We start from the raw sequence: 22388 nt of genomic DNA, 5'->3' as shown, positions 1-22388 counted from the left end.
CACCTAACAGAAGTCACAGAGATTTTTTTGGTATTCTAATACTGTAATCTTGATGTGCAGTTTAGCTTTCTATTTGTGATTTGGGGAGGGAAGAACTTACCAAATGTTTTACCTTTGCAAATAACCATGGGAACTATGAAATCTTTATTTGTGAGCTAAAAGACCTTAGACTTTTAGATGTTAGAGTTGTGTTAATATAATACATTCTTTTTTAAGGAAAAGAAATTAATGTTGAAGTAGATCTAATTAAGGAATTAGTTGTGTCAGCATCTATGGCTCCTGAAAATGCTTTGAAATTTCCTTCAGCTGCTTTACAAGTCTCTCTCTGGATGCTTCTCTAATTTTCTTCAAGTAGTTCTAGCATACAAACATATACTTTAAATGAAAATTGTGCTATTTTTTAGTTTTGTCTCATTTCTAGCATTGTAGCGGCATTTTTTCAGTGTTATTTTATTGTAAATAAATGTAATAATGACTTCAGGCAATGATTATTGATGGGTGTTAACATCACACCCACAAAAATGACTGCCAGAAATTATGTTTCCTAATGGAGTATACAAACTTTATTTTTTACAAATCTTTATTAAGCTTTGCTGTCGTCTCAGCCACTGTTGGAAGGAACGAGAGAACACTTTCTCAGAGATGTTCAAAGAAAAGGTGTTTAGAGGGAATTATTTTTATACATTAAGATGGTTGTAAGTGAGAGTTCTCTAAGGATTCATGATCTAGACCCTATAGCATCACTTAGTAATGTTGGACTGTGAGTTCTTGAAGGGCAAGAACAATCTCTTGATCTTAATTCTCAGAGTTAAGCATCTATATAGTTAGTGCTTAGTAAGTATTTCTTGAATGACCGAGTAACTTATGGGCTATCATAATAAATTTAGTTCTCATAATTAGGGGATGAGAGGATGGAACATTCTAGAAGGTCTGCCATAGGTCTTTGTTAAACCATGTTTCACCTTGTTGAACTTGTTTTTCATGAATATAATTTTTGCTTAGTCATTTAATTTTGTAGTCTCAAGGAGTATTTTTAAAGACTTGGGTTTTTTTTTTTTTTTTTTTGAGATAGAGTCTTGCTCTGTTGCCCAGGCTGGAGTGCAGTGGCGTGATCTTGGACTTGGTTTTAAGTTAAAAAAAAAAAAAAAAGAAGTATATGGATAAGAATTGGACAGGAATATGAAAAAATACAGAAATGTACTTTTGTGTGGCAGGTTTCTGGGTTTTAAATTTTTTAAATTTCTATTTTTTGTGGTAGTATATTTACATTAATTATGATGAAAGGAAAATATGGGGTTACATTACTGTCATTAACGAATCTATTTCACAGAGCCCTTGAACACTTAAATGTTTGCTTATGCATTCATTTATTCATTCAACAAGCATTTCTTTAGCACTTAAAACCTGCCAGAGGTAATCAGAGATTCATTAGACTGGCAAGTGCCATGTTATAAAGATAAAGATCAATAAATATGGTAATTCTTATAGTTCATGATTCTAACAAGCGTATTTTTTTCTATTTTAACATTTCTAAAATTTGGACACATCATATAATTGTGTCTTTCAATTGTAATTGGCAGTATGTTTTCCTTAATGATAAATAAGAGTGTCTTACAATTGATGTCTTAGATTTGATGAAATACGGTATATTTCTAAACATTCATTAAGTTTTAAGATCTCAAAGCAAGAACCACATGTCAGGTGTCTTGACATTTCCCTAACTCCTAGCACGGAATCACACTAAATACATTTTTTGCTGATCGGTAAAGAAACGTTTCTGTCAAAATCTTATTTTTAGGCTTAAGTTTTTGCCGTCTATTAGAGTGTTTTTAAAAATTAGTATGTAAAATGTTTTCTGGCAATATTATTATTCTTCCATTGGATAGAATAGCTTAAAACTTATTGACATTTTAATCCTTTTTTATTTTATAGTTCATTACTTCTTTTCAGCAGTTACAATTAGGAATTCTTGGGTTGTATTTCCATTTCTGATTTGCAGATGGTTGAAGTGTATGCTTGACTGACTAGGATTTAGTTTAAGATAAACTGATATAGTATAGCTAGTTTTTCATTATCCATCATAGTAGGATGGATAATTGTAATTTGTGAATGATATCTCAACCCTTTATTCGTTTTTTTATGACAGGTACTAATATGTATCAAAGTTATACTGGTTTGTATTTTAAAGCTTAACGTTTCCTCTTTAGGGGAGGTAGTAATAAATATTGAAATGGCAAAAAAAAAAAAAAAATGGTAGCAATAGAATATATATAAGAATAGAAGGCCTGAATAATCTACCAACCAGGTAATTGACCTTGGAGCAATAAAAAATTGGCTGTGATTTCATGCATTACTGTTGAGCCTTATTTAGATTTAACTTTTGTTCTCTACTGATTGAATTAAAGTTTGAGGTGAAATGCTCTGTATCCCATTTCTAAACTCTCAGCTGTTCTCAGTCATCTCTCATTGTGAACTCATGAAAGTCAAACATGATAAAACAATCATAAGAAGTTAAAAATTAGGGTTAGAAAAAAAGTATGTATTTTAAACTTGCAATCTTCTAAATGGCAGAAAAGCAATTATAAGAGTTTAAAGAATCAATAGAAATTGATGTTTTATACCAAAGAACACTTAAGACCTTGAGTCCTGCCCTCCCCACTGTCACTATATGAATAAAAAGAAATCAATAGGCCCAGAAACATAAGCTGCTAAAGATTTATTTCCAGCAACTATTTTTGATATTCAGGGTACTATTTACTAATCTGATTGAGAAAATGTAGATTATTAAGCATAGGAAATCTATTTTTATTTTTAAAATGATCATTTTCTTTTTAATCTCTAGATCTTTTATATCTCACATTTTAAAATAAGAATAAATGATAGGCGTGAATTTAAAAATAACTATGTGATTTTTAGCCAGTTACCTAAATTTAAAAGGTCCTTTCCATTAAAAAGATAGGTAGTTCTGTATTTAAAAATTATTAAAAGACTTTGTCAGACTGTATTTGATCAATTTCATATCTTCTGAATAATCTTAGTTCTACCAGTAATAGATGTACTCAAAGGGTTTTGAAATAAGAACTGAGTATGGGAATTGTCTGAGCCAGTGAAGGCACTGAACTTTGAAACTGAAGTTAAGAAATTTGAACATGAAACTCAGTTTGGAGTGTTAAGGAAAGTATTTCATGACTGAAGTAGTGGGATTTTGTTATAAAGGGATAAAATTCATTAGAACAGATGCTCACATAGCATCTGTTAATTATCGGGGGACAGTTATATGTCATTCATAGCTGGCTCTCTTTAATACCACTTCTTTCTCTTTTACTAAAAAAAAGAAAAAACCTCGATTTGAGTGAAAGCGATATTATGGGGATAGCTTTAAATTGATTCTGAATCATTAAAAATTATTTACAAACTTGTGTACAACATTAACAATAAATTATTTGACATGCTTACAATGTGATTATTGTATCCTGTTTTGTTGGGTTAGTATAATATGATGATGGTGAATTTTAGTATAATATGATGATGAATAATCCTGTATGACAGGTTATTCCTCTTGATAGTGTTTGTGTTAAGGGTATCTTCTACTCTATAGAATTTGGTTGTTGTCCCTGTGTATATGGTGAATGGGATGTAAAAAGGAGAGAGAAGCTATAGTAGAGTGTCACAGCTCATTTTTCATGCCATGAGACAAACTTTACCTGTGCATTTCAAGCATCTTCACTAAAAAACAACAAAAAACCCTAAAAAAGTCCTCAAACCTTCCAAACCAAGAACAAAGCATTTATGTGGAAAGACTAAGGAGTTGAACTGAGCAAAGGATAGATCTTGACTTTAAATACAATTATTTACAGACAGAATAATAAAGTAATGAATTTATCTAACATTGTGATCAGTTCCACCCCTGGAATATCACTTCCTATCACTGAAGCCACTTCTCAGCTTGGTTTCATTTCACTTAAGTCAAGGGTTTCTTAAAATCATAGAATTTGAAAGCAAAGAAGGACTTTAAAGATGATTTTTACATTTCTAGCAGGTTATTCTGTGTAAACCTATAAATGTCTTATTTATCTTTTGATCTTTCATACCTGGCACAGTACCTGGAATGTGTTTCATAAATATTTTTAAAATTAGCTCAAAGAACTTGATCTTCGTTAATATTAGTAAGTCAAAGTACCACTAATAAGGTTTGATAGTTCTTAATCTTAGTAATTAAAAGTCAACAGTTATTTTTTTTTTCTTGACCCTTTTTCCCTAACCAGATTTGCATCTGCTGGTGATGATGGAATTGTAGTTGTGTGGAATGCTCAGGTGTGTATTGATTGTGTGTGCATTGTGTAATAAAGATATGATTATATAGTTGAGTATGTATTCATATAAATACTATCTGGGGATACATTTGCATATCATTATCATTAATTGACACATTAATATTTGAAAAGAGCTACTTAGGATAAATCCATATACAGTGGGGACCAGTATTTCATAATGAAGAGGGAGCGTTTTTTAAATTAAGATTTTTTTTCCAGCTGGGTGTAGTGGCTCGTGCCTGTAATCCCAGCACGTTGGGAGGCCAAGGCGAACAGGTAACTTGGGGCCAGGAGTTTGAGAACAGCTTGGCCAACATAGCAAGACCCTGTCTCTACCAAAAATACTAGAAATCAGCTGGGCATAGTGGCACACACCTGTAATCCCAGTTACTCAGGCGACTGAGGTTGCAGTGAGAGGAGATCATGCCACTGCATTCCAGCCTGGGTGACACAGCAAGACCATCTCGGGGGAAAAAAAAAAGTTTTTTCCTAAGAAATGCCAAAGTATGAAAATTCAAAAAATACAAAATTTTAATCTTATTTAACAAAATTTAGGTTATCAGTAGCTATGCCCAGACTTCCAAAATGAATAAATGAATTGTGTTGATTTTTGTGAGACACACAAGTTTTCTTTCAACATTGCTTAATAGCATAATGTGACATTTTTCTCATGTTTGACTTAATGTTAAAAAAGACTTTTTAAAAAATAAATACTTAAGGCTTCATCAGTTTCTTCAGAGCCTCCCTTCCTGATCATTTGTTACTCAAATTGTTCTTTTTTGAAGTGTTTATCTTCCTCTCACCTTTATTTTGGATTGTTACCTAGTCTGACTGTGTTAGATCTTTATTTTTCAATGGCTTTGCCTGTGATAAAAGCAGTTCTTTAACATTATTTTCACCACATTCATGAAGTCCTGCAATCTTGGAAAGATTTGCCATTTACATTGTATTTTTGCATGTATACTACTTGGTAAATTAGTGAGAGACTGATAGATGAAGACATTGGATGGATAGGAATAGATGTCAGTGTTAAATAGCGATGGAGTGGAGACTAACTTTCTAAGTGGTTAATAAATGAGTGGATATATATACTTACGTGTATGTAGATACATATACAGTTGTTAGGCTGACTTTTATCTTCTTCTATGACCTTATAACTGTGGAGACTTCAATAACAAATACTTGGACAATGGGGACTCCATATTTTTTTTCTGCAAACTAAGTTACTGATGTTTTTATGCTTAATTTACACAATTACATTTTTAAATTTATAGAAAAGAATACTCCTTAAAATTTTCTACAAAAATGTACTAAAAATTAGCATTTTGTATTAGAAAATCATCAAAATTATTTATGGCTATACTTTCAGCAGTTGTTTAGATTCTGTGTGATTGCTTAAGTTAAATTCTAAGTATCTATATGGCAGTTCTACTTAATGTTGTCATTTGTGATTATCTAAATTGTGAAAGCTAGGCCTATTAACATTTTTATTGGTATTTCAGACAGGGGAAAAACTTTTAGAACTGAATGGACACACTCAAAAGATAACAGCTATTATTACATTTCCTTCCTTGGAATCTTGTGAAGAAAAAAATCAACTCATCTTGACAGCCTCTGCTGATAGAACAGTTATTGTATCCTTTAATCTGGAAGAAATGAACAAGCTATAGTGGCCCAACGAGCCACTACATACATTATTAGTCTTTAGCTGATAGGGTCTTGTCTGTATATTCTTGTTACAGCAAAAATGATTTTTGTTCTATTATGAGATACCATTTATTAGGTATCTGATAAGTATTAGACTGGAAATAGGAGGTTAAGGCTTGTTATTGATGGAAACTCCACGACTCTTGCTGTTCTTTCCAGAGTTACTCTCTCACATTGTATAAAATTGATAAAATGGAAGAATGTGGACTTAAAAATAATTCATTTTATTATCTCAATTTACTTTTCAATTTAGGGAAACAACGATGAGTTGGACTGGAGAATAATTTACTTTTTTTTCCTCACTACAGAGCAGAAGAAACCAAATAGTCCCAACCCATAAAAATCTTTTGAGCATCTTGAGTCTGACAGAAAAGTGAATTACCATTTGTTGAGTGTTTAATATTTAATAATTAACAATTTTATAAAAGGAAAATTACTTTTTCTTTACCCACACTTTTAGGTAAAAAGTTAAGATGGAATAGCAGTAGTAAAGTGCTTATGTGTAACAGGCATTGTTCTAATTGTTTTACATATGTGAACTCATTTAATCTTTAAAATTAGCCCTTTGACATAGGTATTTTTAATTATTCCTTTTTTTTTTTGAGACAGAGTTTTGCTGTTATTGCCCAGGCTGGAGTGCAAGGGCGCGATCTTCACTCACAGCAGCCTGTGCCTCCCGGGTTCAAGTGATTCTCCTGCTTCAGCCTACCGAGTAGCTGGGATTACAGGCCTGTGCCACCATGCCCAGCTAATTTTGTATTTTTAGTAGAGATGGGGTTTCACTATGTTGGTCAGGCTGGTCTCAAACTCCTGACCTCTGGTGATCCATTCACCTTGGCCTCCCAAAATGCTGGGATTATAGGCGTGAGCCACCACGCCTGGCCTTATTTTTAATTATCCTTATTTACAGATGAAAAAATAGAGTCACATAGAGGCTAAGTAACTTCCCCATAGCACACAGCCAGTGTAGGGCAGAACTGGCAAGTCTGACTGCAGAGTCAGAGCCCCAAACCACTGTACTTCATAAAATGTTTTCTGTAAACAAACTCAGCCCTTTAATATCTGTATGTGGAACTGGCTTTGTGAAGTCCAGAGTCAAGTGCTTATGGATTACTGTTGTCTCTCATTACGTTTATTTTTTAAAAAAAAGGTGTCAGATTTTTTTTTTTTTTTTTGAGATGGAATCTCTCTCTGTTGCCCAGGCTGGAGTGGAGTGGCACAGTCTCAGCTCACTGCAGCCTCTACTTCCTGGGTTCAAGTGATTCTTCTGCCTCAGCCTCCCAAGTAGCTGGGACTACAGGCGTGCGCCACCGCACTTGGCAAATTTTTTTGTATTTTTAGTAGTAGAGATGGGGTTTCACCATATTGGCAAGGCTGGCCTCAAACTCCTGACTTTGTGATCTGCCCACCTTGGCATCCCAAAGTGCTGGGATTACAGGCATGAGCCACTGTACCCGGTCAGATTAATTTTTAGAAGTATATGCTTATCTGAAAGTTCTGTTTAAACAGTTTCAAGCATTGCTGAAGTTTTGGAGTAAGCCCAAAGGTATAGGTATTTCTTAGGCTCTTATAGAACCAAGATACAGACTTTAACGTGCTTTAAATGAATTCATCAGCTGAAGTGCTTTCTAGACAGATTGTTTATAGCTGAAAAAATGTCAAGAAAAGGTTTAAATGGGGGATAAACTCTCTACATACATACATATATACACACACGTATGTTTGTGATTACAATACAACATAAACAAGGGCATAAAATTCACTCAGATGGTTAGGTCAGAGTTGCTTTATTGCTACTCTGTAGAGGCAAATATTATGAAATAAAGCTCTCTTTTTTTGATATCAGTGTAATCTTTGCAGAAATAGAATTTAAAATACTTTGTTAGACCACTCCTAAGACACTATAACAATATTTTAAGGCAGTGATTAAAATTACGTACGGAAGTTAGTAGCTGGGACAGTGTCACTATGAATTTTACCTGTAAATGATAGTATGAACTCATTTCCTTTGCTGAATGATTTTTGTTGTTAGAAAAAAATTCTAGGCCACTTATTTGGCAATCTATCTTACCTAGATGAATTCTAAATTTACTCTGCTTGCGTTTTTACTACAGGTTGAGCATCCCTAATCTGAAAATCCAAAATCTGAAATGCTCCAAAATCCAAAACTTTTTAAGCACTGACGTGATGCCACAAGTGGAAAATTTTATACCTGACATCATGTGACAGGTTGCAGTCAAAATTTTATTTAATGCACAAAATTGCCAAAAATATTGTATAAAACTACCTTAGGCTATATGTATAAGGTGTATATGAAAAATAAATGAATTTTGTGTTTAGACCTGGGTGCCATCCCCAAGATAGCTCATTAGATACATGCACATATTCCAAAATCCAAAAAAAATCAGAAACACTTCTGGTCTTCAGCATTTTGGATAAGGGATACTCAACCTGTAAAAACTAACTTCCTTAATTAAATACTGAAGGTAGATAATTTTTTAAAGCAATAGCCTTAAGAGCTCAAGTTACTGAATATTAAACGTTTTGCTTGCAAAAAGTGAAATAAGTGAAAAGGCTGTGAGACACTACTAGAATTGTGGTAAATACAAGGCCAGAAAACATTTCCTAATTACTGGGAGCACTTTTTGTATGCTAGCAGTTTGTTTCATGTGTTATATACATAAAACGTAATTCTCATGATAATCCAGCTCCATCTAAAACATGACACAGAATGTAGATGGTCCCCGACCTAGGGTGGTCTGACTTAGAGTTTTTCAACTTTATGATGGTGTGAAAGGGAGGTGCATTAAGTAGAAGCTGTACTTTGAATTTTGAAGTTTGATATTTTCTCACACTAGTGATACATTGGACGATAGTCTTTACCAGTGCTGGGCAGCAGCTGCCTGGAGCTGCAGCTCCTGGTCAGCTGTGAGATCACAAGGGTAAACAGCCTTACTCTACAGTGTACTGTGTTGCCAGATGCCTTTTTTTTTTTGCCCAACTATAAGTTTATGTATGTGTTCTAAGCACATATAAGTTAGGACAGGCTAAGCTATGATGTTTGATAGGTGCGTTAAATGCATTTCGACTTGGGATATTTTCCACTTAGAATGGGTTTATTGTGGGAGAAAACTGTACTTTAAGTCAAGGCACATCTGTATAATAAAAATATAACAAAAGGCATTGGCCATGATAAGGTTAACTAGTTGTGAAATTAGTTTCAATTTTTAATATGTGCATATACATTTGTATCCATAGTACATACATGTATGTAAATGTGTTTTCAGACATGGTGTGAAATGTATTTCTTACTATAGGAAATGGTATAAAAGTTTGAAAATCACTGTGCTTCTTAAGTCAAACTAAACTCAGATGTTTTGTGAGAGGCCCTCTGATTATGTTAAATGCATATACAGGTAATGGTAATACACTGTTAGTGTCTTCTCGAATCAAGATAACAGTAGTAAATCATGCTATCCACATTATAGGGAGCTTTCAGTAAATACTAATGGACATGATAGTTTTGGTATAAGTACTTTATGCTTATTAGATTATGGTAGACTATTCTGGAGAATAAACTTTAAACAGTTGCAATATTTAGTGCTTGTAAAGATTCAGTACTGCAGACCATTCATTATGTTGGCATTTTCAAATAATTTGATAGTAAAATTTACCTCAAACTTATTTTAGATCATAAGCCTGCTTTGCTAAGTTGATGACTCACTATATGAATTCATTTTTGTGGTGGTATAAACACTAAGTATTTTATGTTTTATTTAAAGAATTTCTAACTGCTTAACATTTGTGGTTTAATTGTTAATTAGAAAAGTTATAATTGAGATTTTAAAATTCTGTCTAGAAATTATTTCTTAACATAAATTTAGGTGTGGGATAGTGATACTGGCAGACAAGTTCAGAGAATATCATGCTTCCAGTCTACTGTAAAGGTAAAATCTTAAGTAAATATGAGTTTTTATGGCAATCTATTTTTGTCTGAGAAGACGTGGTTTAAAAAGTTAGACGAAATTACTTTAGTGGGTCTTATGAATTATTTCTTTCCACACACTTGTAGTCATTTCATTCGTGTGACACCAGATTTTTGAGAGCATATGTATTAAGTGTTAGAATGTTTCCATTTGAAATTAGAGCAAGGGATAATCCCAATAGCAAGATAAGGAAAAAGGTAGTACCCAGTATGTTTTTTTATAGGTAGTTCTAGGAAGAGATATTACTTGCAGAATGACCATAATAGTTGAAATTAGAGCAAGGGATAATCCCAATAGCAAGATAAGGAGAAAGGTAGTACCCAGTATGGTTTTTTGTAGGTAGTTCTAGGAAGAGATATTACTTGCAGAATGACCATAATAGTAGCTGGTCTGTTTTCTTTATACTTTGAATTTAAAATATAGAATTATTTGTCCCGTGACCCTGCCTTCACTAAGGTCACAAAGGCAAGACATGTCAGTTACTTAGTTTCAAAACTAAAAACTGACATGGCTAATTTGCTGCTACTGTTAGTTTTATTCATTTTACAAACAGTGATTGATTGGGGCTGATTATATGACAGAAGCTCTGCTACATTTTAGAGAAACAAACAGATAAGACTAGGTTGCTTGTAATACCTACAGAAATTAAGTGTTCAGAGAAAGTGCCACTGTTTTTTAGTAACGTAAGCAAGTTTTGGTAAAAGATAGTAGTAGTATTAGATGTTCTCTCATTTACTTTAAGGATAACTGATCTCCATATTGGAGCTCTTTTGTTTCTTTTTTTTCTTAATGTAAAAAGAATTGCTGTGTGCCACTAGTTAGGATAGTTCATTTTTTCCCAAAAAGGCAGGATCTCTGGTAGCCATCTCATGGCACTGTGCTGTTCAAAATATCAACTTAGTCAAGTTTCAGGGGAAGAAAGTGCCATGTACTATATATGCTTTTATCTAACTTAACAGTGGATTTTTAAAGAAGTCGTTAAAGTATTGATTTGATTAAAATCTCTATGTGGCCTGAAATGATGCGCCATTTACATTCCTTTAAAAATATTCTTGCTATCTGAAAAACTAAGGTCGTTAAGTTTCCAATGAAAATACATGGCTTGAAGGAACAAAGAAAGAAAAAAATTTAATGTATTTGGGGGAAATTCCTTTGGTAAACTGTGTTATGAACTGGTTATAGGAACTGGTCACTAAAGTATCTTATTCCAATAAAGTGAAAGTAGTTTTAAAAGGGGTTTTACCGTGATGTGAATCAGCTAGATATTTGTGTTTGTTTTCTCCTGCTGTGATACTGTTTCACATAAAAATTGTTAAAAAATAGCATTGCACTCATTTAATTCAGTGGTCCAGTTGTTCTTGAATAGATAGCTTATCTAAGAAATTTATATCCCCAATATGAGAAATACTATCATTTATTTTTTGAACTAGCAACGTTTTTTATAAGGGTTGATGTTAGCAAGGAGATAGTGAAATTGGCATTTTATTGCATATTGAGACTATAAATTGATGTCTTCCTGGAAGGTAGTTTGGCATTATGAATGAATCTAAATAAATTATTATAGGTATTAATCCAGTGATCATTCTAGAAAACTCTTTAAAGGAAATAATCAGAAAATAGGGCAGAGATTTATGAACAGAAATGTGTACTACAAATACATTTTTATAAATGGATGTTTGGAAGTGCCCTAAATGTCTTATAAGAAAATAAATTATGGTAGATATATATACTAAAATTTGTATTTCAGAAGAATATTAAAAGAGGAAAATGCTAGTGGTAAAATGTTAAGTAACAAAAGCGTATATTATCCTCAATAAAATATTATCAAACCAAATTCAGCAACATCTAAAAAGGATTATACACCATGACCAAGTGAGATTTATCCCTGGAATATGAGCTTAGTTTAACATCTGAAAATTAATCAATGAAATACACCCTAGTAAGAATAAAGGACCAAAACCACAGGATCATCTCAACAGAAAACAGAGAAGGCATTTGACAAACTCCAACACCTTTCATGATAAAAATACCCCACAGACTAGGAATAGATGAGAATTTCTTTAACCTAATAAAGGGCTTCTGTGAAAATCTCAAGGCTAATTTTGTATTAATGGTGAAAGGCTAGGCTGGTGTGGTGGCTCATGCCTGCAATCCTAGCACTTTGGGAGACCAAAGTGGGTGGATTACTTGAGCTCAGGAGTTCAAGACCAGCAACATGGTGAAACTTCTCTACCAAAAAAAAAAAAGAAAAATTAGCCAGCCTGGTGGCACATGTCTGTAATCCCAGTTATTACAGGAGGAAGTTATTACTGGAGGCTAAGGTGGAAGGATCGCTTGAGTCCAGGAGTTTGAGGCTACAGCGAGTTGTAATTGTGCCACTGCATTGTAGCCTGGACGATAGAGCAAGACCCTGTCTCCAAAAAAAAAAAAAAAAAAAAATTAAAAAAATGGTGAAAGACAAGTAATTTCCCCCAAAGATCAGGCACAAGATAAGGATGTCTGCTCTCAGCACATCTGTTTAACATTGTACTGGAGGTTTTAGCCAGGGCAGTTGGGCAATTAAAAAAAGAAATAAATGACATCCATATTGGAAAGGAAGAGCTAAAACTATCTCTATTCCCAAATGACATGATCTTGTGTATACAGAAAATCCTAAGTCCACAACCAAACTATTGAGGCTAGTAAATGGATTTAGCAAGGTTTCAGGATATAATATCAACACACAGAAATCAATTGTATTTCTGTTCATTATCAATGAACATTCCAAAAATTAAGAAACAATTCCATTTACAGTAGCATCCAAAAGAATAAAATACTCAGAAATGGATGTAGGCTGGGCGGGGTGGCATATGCCTATAATCCTAGCACTTTGGGAGGCTGAGGTGGGAGGATTGCTTGAGACCAGGAGTTAAAGACTAACCTGGCCAACATAGCAATACCCCATCACTATTAAAAGAAATTTGAAGAAGTATGAGACTTACATACCAAAAACTATAAAACATTGTTGAAAGATATTAAAGAGCTAAATAAATGGAAAGACATCCTGAGTGCATGGGTCAAATTTTACTACTGTTATGATTACACCACCACCCACATTGATCTACAGATTGAACCCAATCTTTATCAGAATTGTAGCTGGCTTTTTTTTTTTTTTGAGAAATTTACAAGCTGATCCTAAAATTCATATGGGAGTGCAAGGGACCTAGAATAGCCAAAACAGTCTTAAAATGGAAAAACCAAGTTCCAAGACACACTTCCCAATTTCAAAATTTAATATGAAGCTACAGTAGTCAAGACAGTGTGGTTTTGGCATAGTGATAGACATGCAGATCAATGGAATAGAATTAAAGGCCCAGAAGTAAAGCCTCACATAGCCAATTGATTTTTTGACAAGAGTGCCAAGAACCTTTAATGGAAGAAAGAATAGTCTCTTCAAAAAATGATGCTGTGTCAATTGGACATCCACATACAAAATAATGAAATTTTAATCCCTACTGCATGTCATATCCAAAAGTTAACTCAAATGGGTCAAAGACCCAAATGTAAGAGTTAAAACTACAAAAATCTTGGAAGAAATAAAGGAGTACGTCTTTGTGACCTTGGGCACATCTTAAATATGGGCATATCTTAAATATGACATCAAAAGCATATCAATAACAACAACCAAAAAAATAAATTGGACCTCATCAAAATGAAGAGTTTTTGTGCTTCAAAGTGGAAAGACAACACACAGAATTGGAGAAAATATTTTCAAATCGTATATCTGATAAGGGACTTGTGTATACAATCTATGAAGAATTCAGTAAAAAAGCAAATACTCCAATTAAAAATAGACAAGATTTGAAAGAAAGAAATTTCTCCAAAGAAGATAAACAAATGTCAAATAAGCACATGAAAAAGAGGGTTCAACATCATTAGTCACTAGAGAAATGCAAGTCAAAACCACAGTGAAATACTATTTCCTATATACTAAAGTGGCTAATATGTAAAAGACAAGTGTTGGTAAGAATGTGGAGCAATTATAACCTTCATACATTTCTGGTGGGATCTAGAATGATATAATACAGCCACCTTGGAAAACAGTTAAACAGAATTATCATTTGACCCAGCAGTCTCACTCCTTGCTATTATCCCCAAGAGATATGAAAATGTAAGTTCATATAAAAATGTATACATAATTGTTCATAGCAATATTATAATTGTCAAAATGGAAACAACCTATATGTCCATCAACTGATGAATAAACACAATGTATGTCCACACAGTGGAATACTATTTGGCAGTAAAAAGAAATGAAACACTAGCATTAAAAATCCAGAGATTAGGCCGGGCGCGGTGGCTCAAGCCTGTAATCCCAGCACTTTGGGAGGCCGAGACGGGCGGATCACGAGGTCAGAAGATCGAGACCATCCTGGTTAACACAGTGAAACGTCGTCTCTACTAAAAAAATACAAAAAAACTAGCCGGGCGAGGTGGCGGGTGCCTGTAGTCCCAGCTACTTGGGAGGCTGAGGCAGGAGAATGGCATAAACCTGGGAGGCGGAGCTTGCAGTGAGCTGAGATCGCACCACTGCACTCCAGCCCCGGCAACAGAGCAAGACTCCGTCTCAAAAAAAAAAAAAAAAAAAAAAAAAATCCATAGATTAGAGTAGGAGCACTAGAAATATAAACTGCATTGGTTATTTTCAATTCTTTTTAATCCAACAGTTTTTTGTTTGTTTTTTGAGATGGAGTCTCGCTCTGTCGCCCAGGCTGGAGTGCAGTGGCGCGATCTTGGCTCACTACAAGCTCCGCCTCCCAGGTTTACGCCATTCTCCTGCCTCAGCCTCCCGAGTAGCTGGGACTACAGGCGCCCGCCAACTCACCCGGCTAGTTTTTTTTTGGTATTTTTGTAGAGACGGGGTTTCACTGTGTTAGCCAGGCTGGTCTCGATCTCCTGACAGTTTTAAAAGCAGCCCTGCTCAGCCTAGGCAAGATTACCAGAACCTCTGCCTTTTATTTTCTGTTCTTCTCCCTTGCTCTTGGCCTTGTCTGACTCAGAGTCAGTGGACAAGGAGAGTACTATTAAAGGCTTATATGGTACTTGAAACACTCACTTTCCTGAGTCTACCAAATATATAGAATTGAGAAGACTTAGGCGTTATTTATTCTAAAGATACAGAGAAACTAAGGTCATAGTTTCAGTTTGATTTAAAAAGGAGTTGAGGCAGTTGTGTATTAGTAATTTATTACTGAGTAACAAATTACCTCAAAACGTAGTGTCTTAAAACAATAAACATTTGTCATCTCACAGTGTTTGTGATTAGGACTAGAGAGCATCTTCTCTGGGTGGTTCTGGCTCAGGGCCTCTCCTGAGGCTCCTGCTATCTGAAGGGCTGACTGTGGTGGAGGAGCTACCTCCCAGGAGGCTCACCTATGTGGTTGGCAAGTTAGTGCTGGTTTTTGCCCAGAGGCCTCAGCTCTTTGCTACATGAACCTTTCTCCATGTGACCGCTTTAGTGTCTTCACCTTAGAGCATGTGATCCAAGAGAGAACAAGGAGGAGGCCACAGTGTATTTTATGACTTAGTCTTGTAAGTCACACATCATCCCTCTTGCCAGATTCTGTTTGGTAGAAGCTAGTCACTTAGTAGTGCCCACATGTTCTACTAAGGAGAAATAAGCTCCACCTATTGAAGGAAGGGGTTAAAGAACTTGGGGATATATTTTAAAACCACTGAACAATGACTGCTTGAGTTTCTAACCTGATATACATTTCAAATACATTTTGCAGTGTTTAACTGTTCTGCAGAGACTAGATGTTTGGCTTTCCGGTGGGAATGACCTGTGTGTGTGGAACCGAAAATTAGATCTCCTGTGTAAGACTAGCCACCTTTCTGATACAGGTAAAAAAACAAATCAAGGTAATTTTGAACTGTGATTGACAGACTCTAGAAGACACAGCAGATCTTCAGAGAGACTTCCCATAAGTAGAAAGGTCAATATAGGGGATTTTTCTTTTCAGTTCTGAAGATAACAGGTAGCCATATTCAATTCAGATCAGGGGTTGTGTAAAATACATTTTTATCCTGAATCAGAAGGAGAAGACTCCAATCCTTTTGACTTCCCCTTCCCTTCTAACAGAATTTCTCAAGAACAACCTTTTCCAATGCTCTTAGGCTGTTTTCTTGAACTGTGTTTGATAAGCACGCTGATACCTAGAAGCAGACCCTTACACCTTTATAGTAGCATTTGTGGGGTCATTAACTTTGAATAAATGCCTAAGGATGACCTCTTTTTACAATTGTCCTTACCAAAAAGTTCATACATGTGCAAGCTTACTGATAAAGTTTTATTTTCTCAGAATTCTGTGTGCATGTGCTTTTGGTTTCAACAGAAAAAAAATAATCAAATCAGTTTTGACTTTTTGATACCAAGGATCTTAAAAAATAAAATCTATTTTTAGAGTAAAATATTTAAATATAAATGGGTAGATTTTAATAACAACCTTGAAGTCACAGTATTAACTATCGTTATTTCTAAAAATAATCAAATGAGCCTGGTTATCCTAAAAGGAACATTATCGTGCACGTTGTTGACATTTCAATGGTAGCAGGAGCCCTGTGAATTGAATTTGGTTACTAATAGGAGCTAGCTTAGCTCCACACAGATATTTTAAAGTATCAGAAAAATAATGACTTAGGAAAACTAAATCCATACATTGCTAGGGTTTACAATTTAACCACTCAGTTCAACATTTGATTACTAATAATCTTGCTCAAATCTAGAATATATTTCCCAGTGTACTATTACCATGAATTATACATCTTTATGTTCATTTTCCTCTCTCTTTCACTAGCCTGTGGTTTTCATGAATTTTATTTTGGTAAAGTTATATTGTAAAATGTTGAAATTGGGGCTGAAAAGAATCTTCTGTGTGTTCCTGGAAATAGCCACCTCTTATTGCAGTCTCCCTTTGTTTTGCAAGTTATCTTTAAGTACTATATATTAAGTCATCACAATACTGCCGTTCATCAGTGTCTCAAGAGTTAACAGAGGCTTTGAAGGTATCTGTGGGAAAGCCTTGAGAAGGCCGTGGGTTACCACTGGTGAGCTGTTCGTCATTTGGGTTTTCCGCATTACCGGAGGCCAGATTGTTAACAGTGTTATTAGACCCTTATGCCATGATGTCCTTTCATAAGCCCTGCTTGATTTATGGACTGGTGATGGAGCTTTTACAAGCAGTTATTCTGTGTTTGGAAATAAGCAAAGATAATCTTAGTCAATGTGATACAATGGAAGGAGCCCTGGACTAAAACACAGGGCATCCGTGTCCTTTCCAGCAATATGTTCTGTGATTCTGAGTATTAGGTTGCTACTTCTGGATTGTTGGGCTTCTAGAATTTTCACATACAAGTTAGTGAAATATTTTTAAACAAGCTGTTTTCTGCATTTAGTATTCTTCTCTTGCTACTCACCTTGCTGCTCTCCCATGTCCTCTGCCTTCTCTGTACCACTCCTTTGCCTTCCTTGCAGCACCATTTCCTCCTCCTTGTACATGGGAAAATACAAATCCTACTGTTAAAACACGCCTATGTGGAGAAAAATCTTGGCCAGAAATACTGTCCAAATCACAACAGTTAGTCCTTTGATGGATGGAAGGATAAGCAAATGAGTAGACCATTTTCCACACTTGCATATATATATCGTAAATTACATATATATCATAATGGAAAAATTAAACAGGTTTTTTTTTCTTTTGCCAACATGTAGTGGTTCTAATATATCAACTTTTTTATTCATGCCCACAGAAGTAAAATTGTAACATGCCTTGTAGAAGTTATAGTTACCCTAAAATCATGATTTGGCTATGAAAAGATACTCAGACCTCTTTACTTAAATAAGTGAAGTGTGTTAGAATGTTGAATCTGATTCTTTCAATAATAGAAGAAAATTTGTACATGTATTAATGGATCCACAGACATGCTATTTGAAGGCCGCTTTCTTAGCTGCTGACTGTTGGCTAGTTCGTTCAGCGCCAGGGAGCCTGCTCAATCTTCTCAAGTTTACAGGAAGGAAAACCCCAATTTTACATCACTTTTGAGCTAGCCATCTTGTAAATGGGTAATGGTGATTATCTTAAGGGATCCCTTGTAAATAAGTTTGAATGGCTGAATCTACCACTTTTATCACCACAGTAAAAAAAAAAAAAAAAAAAAAAAGTACAAAAAATAACAACTCCATATTCTGCTCTTAATAAATCAATAATGTCTTCCAAAAGTCTCAGAAACCTACATTTAACAAAATCATTTTCCATGAGTAAGCAAGCGAGGAAGTGTGTGTGGAGCTAGTTCTGTGTGCTTTATCTTCTTTATGGAAAACGACTGACATAAAACTGAGAATGTTTTTGTTTTTGATCTAATCTGTGAGAAAAATAATTTGACCTTTGTTTTATATGTTTTTGGAGGTATTAGTGCTTTGGTTGAAATACCTAAGAACTGTGTTGTGGCAGCAGTTGGCAAAGAACTGAGTGAGTATGAATTTTTTTCTTTCTCTTTTTCTTCTTGTATATTTTCAATGAGAATTGTATACACATGCTGAAAGACTAATTTGTTTTTTATTTAAGGGACATCTCCCTGTGCCCCAGTCTTGGCTTCTTGGGATCGTTGAAGTGATACAGAGACTGAGACATTTTCAGGATGTTAGGCCAGGTTTCTTTTTCTTATCAGTCTTTTAATCAGTATGTTAGCTTGGTTAAACAGTATATTGCTTCTTATTCCAAAACTCCAGTCTCAAGATGACTTCATAATATTCCAACTAAAGTAGAATTTCCCATAAGTTCGATGTGTATCAGAAAGAGTTGTCTTTTCTGTTGACTGAAATCTTCTTTGGACAACCACAGTGGCTGTCAGGATTAAATAACCTTGCTAGAGATTTGTAGTTTGGTAAAATACTGTCGGAGACACAGAAAGAAGCATGGCATGACCTGTCTTCCAGAGAGAAATGTGAGAAAGAAAAGATACTTTTCGTAATTTGAAAAGGACATGATCTCTGAGATTTGTCACTTCTCAGGTGGTAGTCATCCTAGTCTTTGAGCTTCCACAGCACTTGGTCCAGTGGCGTATTAAACACTCAGTATATTGACGGTAAGCCTGTTTATAAACAAGTCTCTCTCCCACTCTGGACTGAGCATTTGTGACTGGCCCTCATTCACATTTGGTACCTAGAGTTCCCGGAACATAAATGTTTAGTAAATGCTGTTGATAGAATCACGTCAGTAGATTTTATTATGGGTTTTGTGCATTGATTAAAGTTAGGATTTATACTAGTTTAAATAAAACTGTATTTGTTAAAGTCGATAATGAGAAAAGCAACACATTGAACATTACTATAGTCAAAAGAACTGCATGACATATAAACATTATAAGACATACTCAGAGAATTTATAATTTAATGGTATATGCCTAGGAATCAAAAACTTTTTAAAAAAGAAGCTGCTTATGTCTTTACTGAGTTGAAGTTAAGCTTGGATTTGCAGCTTATTCTGTAGTAATGCTTATTGGCCTGGGGACATGAGTAGAGAAAGCTGATGGTGGAGGTGATTCAGGAATGTGGGCTAGTCACTGGCTAGGGAGTGAGTGAGTTGAGATAGCCAGACATCCATCGAAACCCTAGAGAGAATGGGAGTTTCAGTGTTTGGAAAAGTCAGTAAAGGAAGAGGGTTCTTCAGGACACATTCAGTATGGGTTTTAGTAGATCATCTCAAACATCTCAAGCATTTGAAAGAAATAGTTTAAAGTAGTGTGAATATGGCTTTTTGTTTTTTGGAAATGGGTTTTTCAGTATGGTAGGTATTTTTCACTTAATGAAATGCTTTTTTTTAGAGAAGAAGTGGAATTTTATCCTCTGAACATTGTAATAAAATTTTATCTGTCTTTTTCATTTAGTAATTTTCAGGTTGGTAGCACCCACAGAAGGATCACTAGAATGGGATATTCTTGAAATTAAGCACCTTCTTGATCACCAGGATAATATTCTCTCATTGATTAATGTCAATGGTAAGCTCATTGTGTACATTTATTGTGTACAATTTTGTGCCTGTTAACACAACCTGCTCTGAACCATGAGCCTTGCTTTGTTCTGGGATTCTAGCATAAGTCATTAAAATAATGCTTTAGATTAGTAGGGATTGTCATTCTCTTTTACTCTGAAGTTTTAGCCAGTGGAGCTGAGCAAGTTCCCTAGATTGCTAGGTCTGAGATTTAGGGACAAGGAAAATAGAGTAAGGCAGAGAAAAGAAAATAGAGGAGAACATAATCTCAGGCGCTGCTTGGTAGCTGTGGGATGACTGTCACAGGCTGTTTCAGCATTTTTGGCAGGTGGTTCTGGCTAGTTGCTCTTTTGTAAAGAAATTGGAAATATGCCCTTTTGTCTTGCCGTCCACACCATACAACATCACACAGCATATACACTTACACTAGAATGAGCAGGATTCAAGCCAGTTGTAATCCTGATTGAAGACTCTCAAACAATAACACCAAACTAAAGTAAAAGTCTGCAGAAAATGGGTCATGTCTTCCCTTCCTTATGATGGGGGTTTTGACTTGCTGTACATCCTATTTGGCTTCCTAAATGATTTTAATGAGTATCTCCTGTGAGCTAAATCTGACATCAGATGGCAAGATCACAAACCACTGATCTTGACATTCAGTTCACTTGCAAATAAGTGACAGCTTATATCATCAGAACTGTGCTGGGTGATCTGTGTATGAAGTCATGTGAGAGGACTCTTGGTGGCTTCAGTTTGATAGTCTGGTGGAGCCTGCAGGATGCTCCTGTAAGGATGCTGGGAATACGATGTAGTGGAAGGACTAGACAGCACCCCAGCAACATATCTCCCTGAGGCCTGGCTTGGCTTTGTTATTTTATTTTATTTTATTTTATTTTATTTTATTTTATTTTATTTTTGAGACAGAGGCTCCCTGTGTTACCCAGGCTGGAGTTCAGTGGCGCGGTCTTGACTCACTGCAACTTTTGCCTCCCAGGTTCAAGCAATTCTTCTGTCTTAGCCTCCCAAGTAGCTGGGACTACAGGCGCATGCCACCACGCCTGGCTAATTTTTGTACTTTTAGTGGAGACAGGGTTTCACCATATTGGCCAGGCTGGTCTCGAACTCCTGACCTCATGATCTGCCTGCCTCAGCCTCCCAAAGTGCTGGGATTACAAGCATGAGCCACCGAGCCTGGCCGGCTTTGTTTTTAAGCAGTATTTTGTGTAAGCGTGAGACAAAGGGGAGCAAGGGGCACAGAGAGTACCAAGCCTAGTCTCCATTTGTGTCCATTCAGTCATGTGTTCAGATATACCAGTAAGAATGTCCCTCCCAGCTCCAAAATCTTCCTCCCTAATAGCCATCTTACTGTAAAACCCAGCTGCAGGTCTTTCTAAGGACTAGATTGTCTGTGGTGATAGAACAGTGGTTGCTGGTGTCCCTTTAATGTTCTCTGGGGGCTCTTGTTCTCTAGCCGTGGATGGAGACATAGCACAAAAGGCAAGTTCTTACTTGGGAAGCCCTCTGAAGCCTCATTGGTGACACTGAGTCTTAAGTCTCAAGTTCCCAGGGCTGCTGAGAAAAGCCCAGCAGTATTTGGCCCATTACACTGGTCACGCGTAGTTACTTTGTTTTAGCAGCGAAGCACTGGTACTATTGAGCCAGCATGGTTACTGAAATGAAGACGATGGGATGGTACTAGATAGCCTGAACCTCATGGCACTTCTTTTACCATGTGAGACACAGAGGAACTTACAGCAGTTTCTGAAAACTTTCTTCAAGTATTCCTTTGCCAAATCCGTAAGGGGAAAAAAGGGAAAACTAAAGGAAAAATTGTTAATGAAAGTTACAGAAAGCATCATATACTTTTTACTGCCTTTTAAATGATCTTTTTAAAAAAATTCTTCTAAAAATAATGGGATACATGTGCAGAATGTGCAGGTTTGTTACATAGGTATACTTGTGCCATGGTGGTTTGCTGCCCCTATCAACCTGTCCTCTCAGTTTCCTCCCCTTCCCCCCAAGAGGTGCTGGTGTGTGTTGTTCCCCTCTCTGTGTCCATATGTTCTCATTGTTCAATTTCCACTTAGAGTGAGAACATGCGGCATTTGATTTTCTGTTCCTGTGTTAGTTTGCTGAGGATGATGGCTTCTAGCTTCATGACCATGTGCCTGCAAAGGACATGATCTCATTCCTTTTTATGGCTGCATAGTATTCCATGGTGTGTATGTGCCACATTTTCTTTATCTAGTCTATCATTGATGGGCATTTGGGTTGGTTCCGTATCTTTGCTGTTGTAAATAGTGCTGCAGTAAACATACATGTGCATGTGCCTTTGTAGTAGAATGATTTATAGT

General features: G+C 35.6%; 1 protein-coding gene across 1 annotated transcript in view; it reads left to right on the top strand.

Annotated features, from left to right (window-relative positions):
* The window catches only part of WDR41 (WD repeat domain 41), a 48207-nt gene that overhangs the window by 11501 nt on the left and 14318 nt on the right, over positions 1 to 22388 (top strand). The window contains exons 3-8 of the mRNA XM_015140313.3: positions 4266 to 4314; positions 5816 to 5947; positions 9905 to 9967; positions 15778 to 15889; positions 18451 to 18513; positions 19931 to 20041. Coding sequence (XP_014995799.2) covers positions 4266 to 4314; positions 5816 to 5947; positions 9905 to 9967; positions 15778 to 15889; positions 18451 to 18513; positions 19931 to 20041 — 530 coding nt within the window. The remainder of the gene's footprint in view (positions 1 to 4265; positions 4315 to 5815; positions 5948 to 9904; positions 9968 to 15777; positions 15890 to 18450; positions 18514 to 19930; positions 20042 to 22388) is intronic.

This window comes from Macaca mulatta, chromosome 6 (genome assembly GCF_049350105.2).
Source record: "Macaca mulatta isolate MMU2019108-1 chromosome 6, T2T-MMU8v2.0, whole genome shotgun sequence".
NCBI lineage: Eukaryota > Metazoa > Chordata > Mammalia > Primates > Cercopithecidae > Macaca > Macaca mulatta.
The sequence above is the reverse complement of the archived record's forward strand: the minus strand, read 5'-3'. Positions and strand labels throughout refer to the sequence as shown.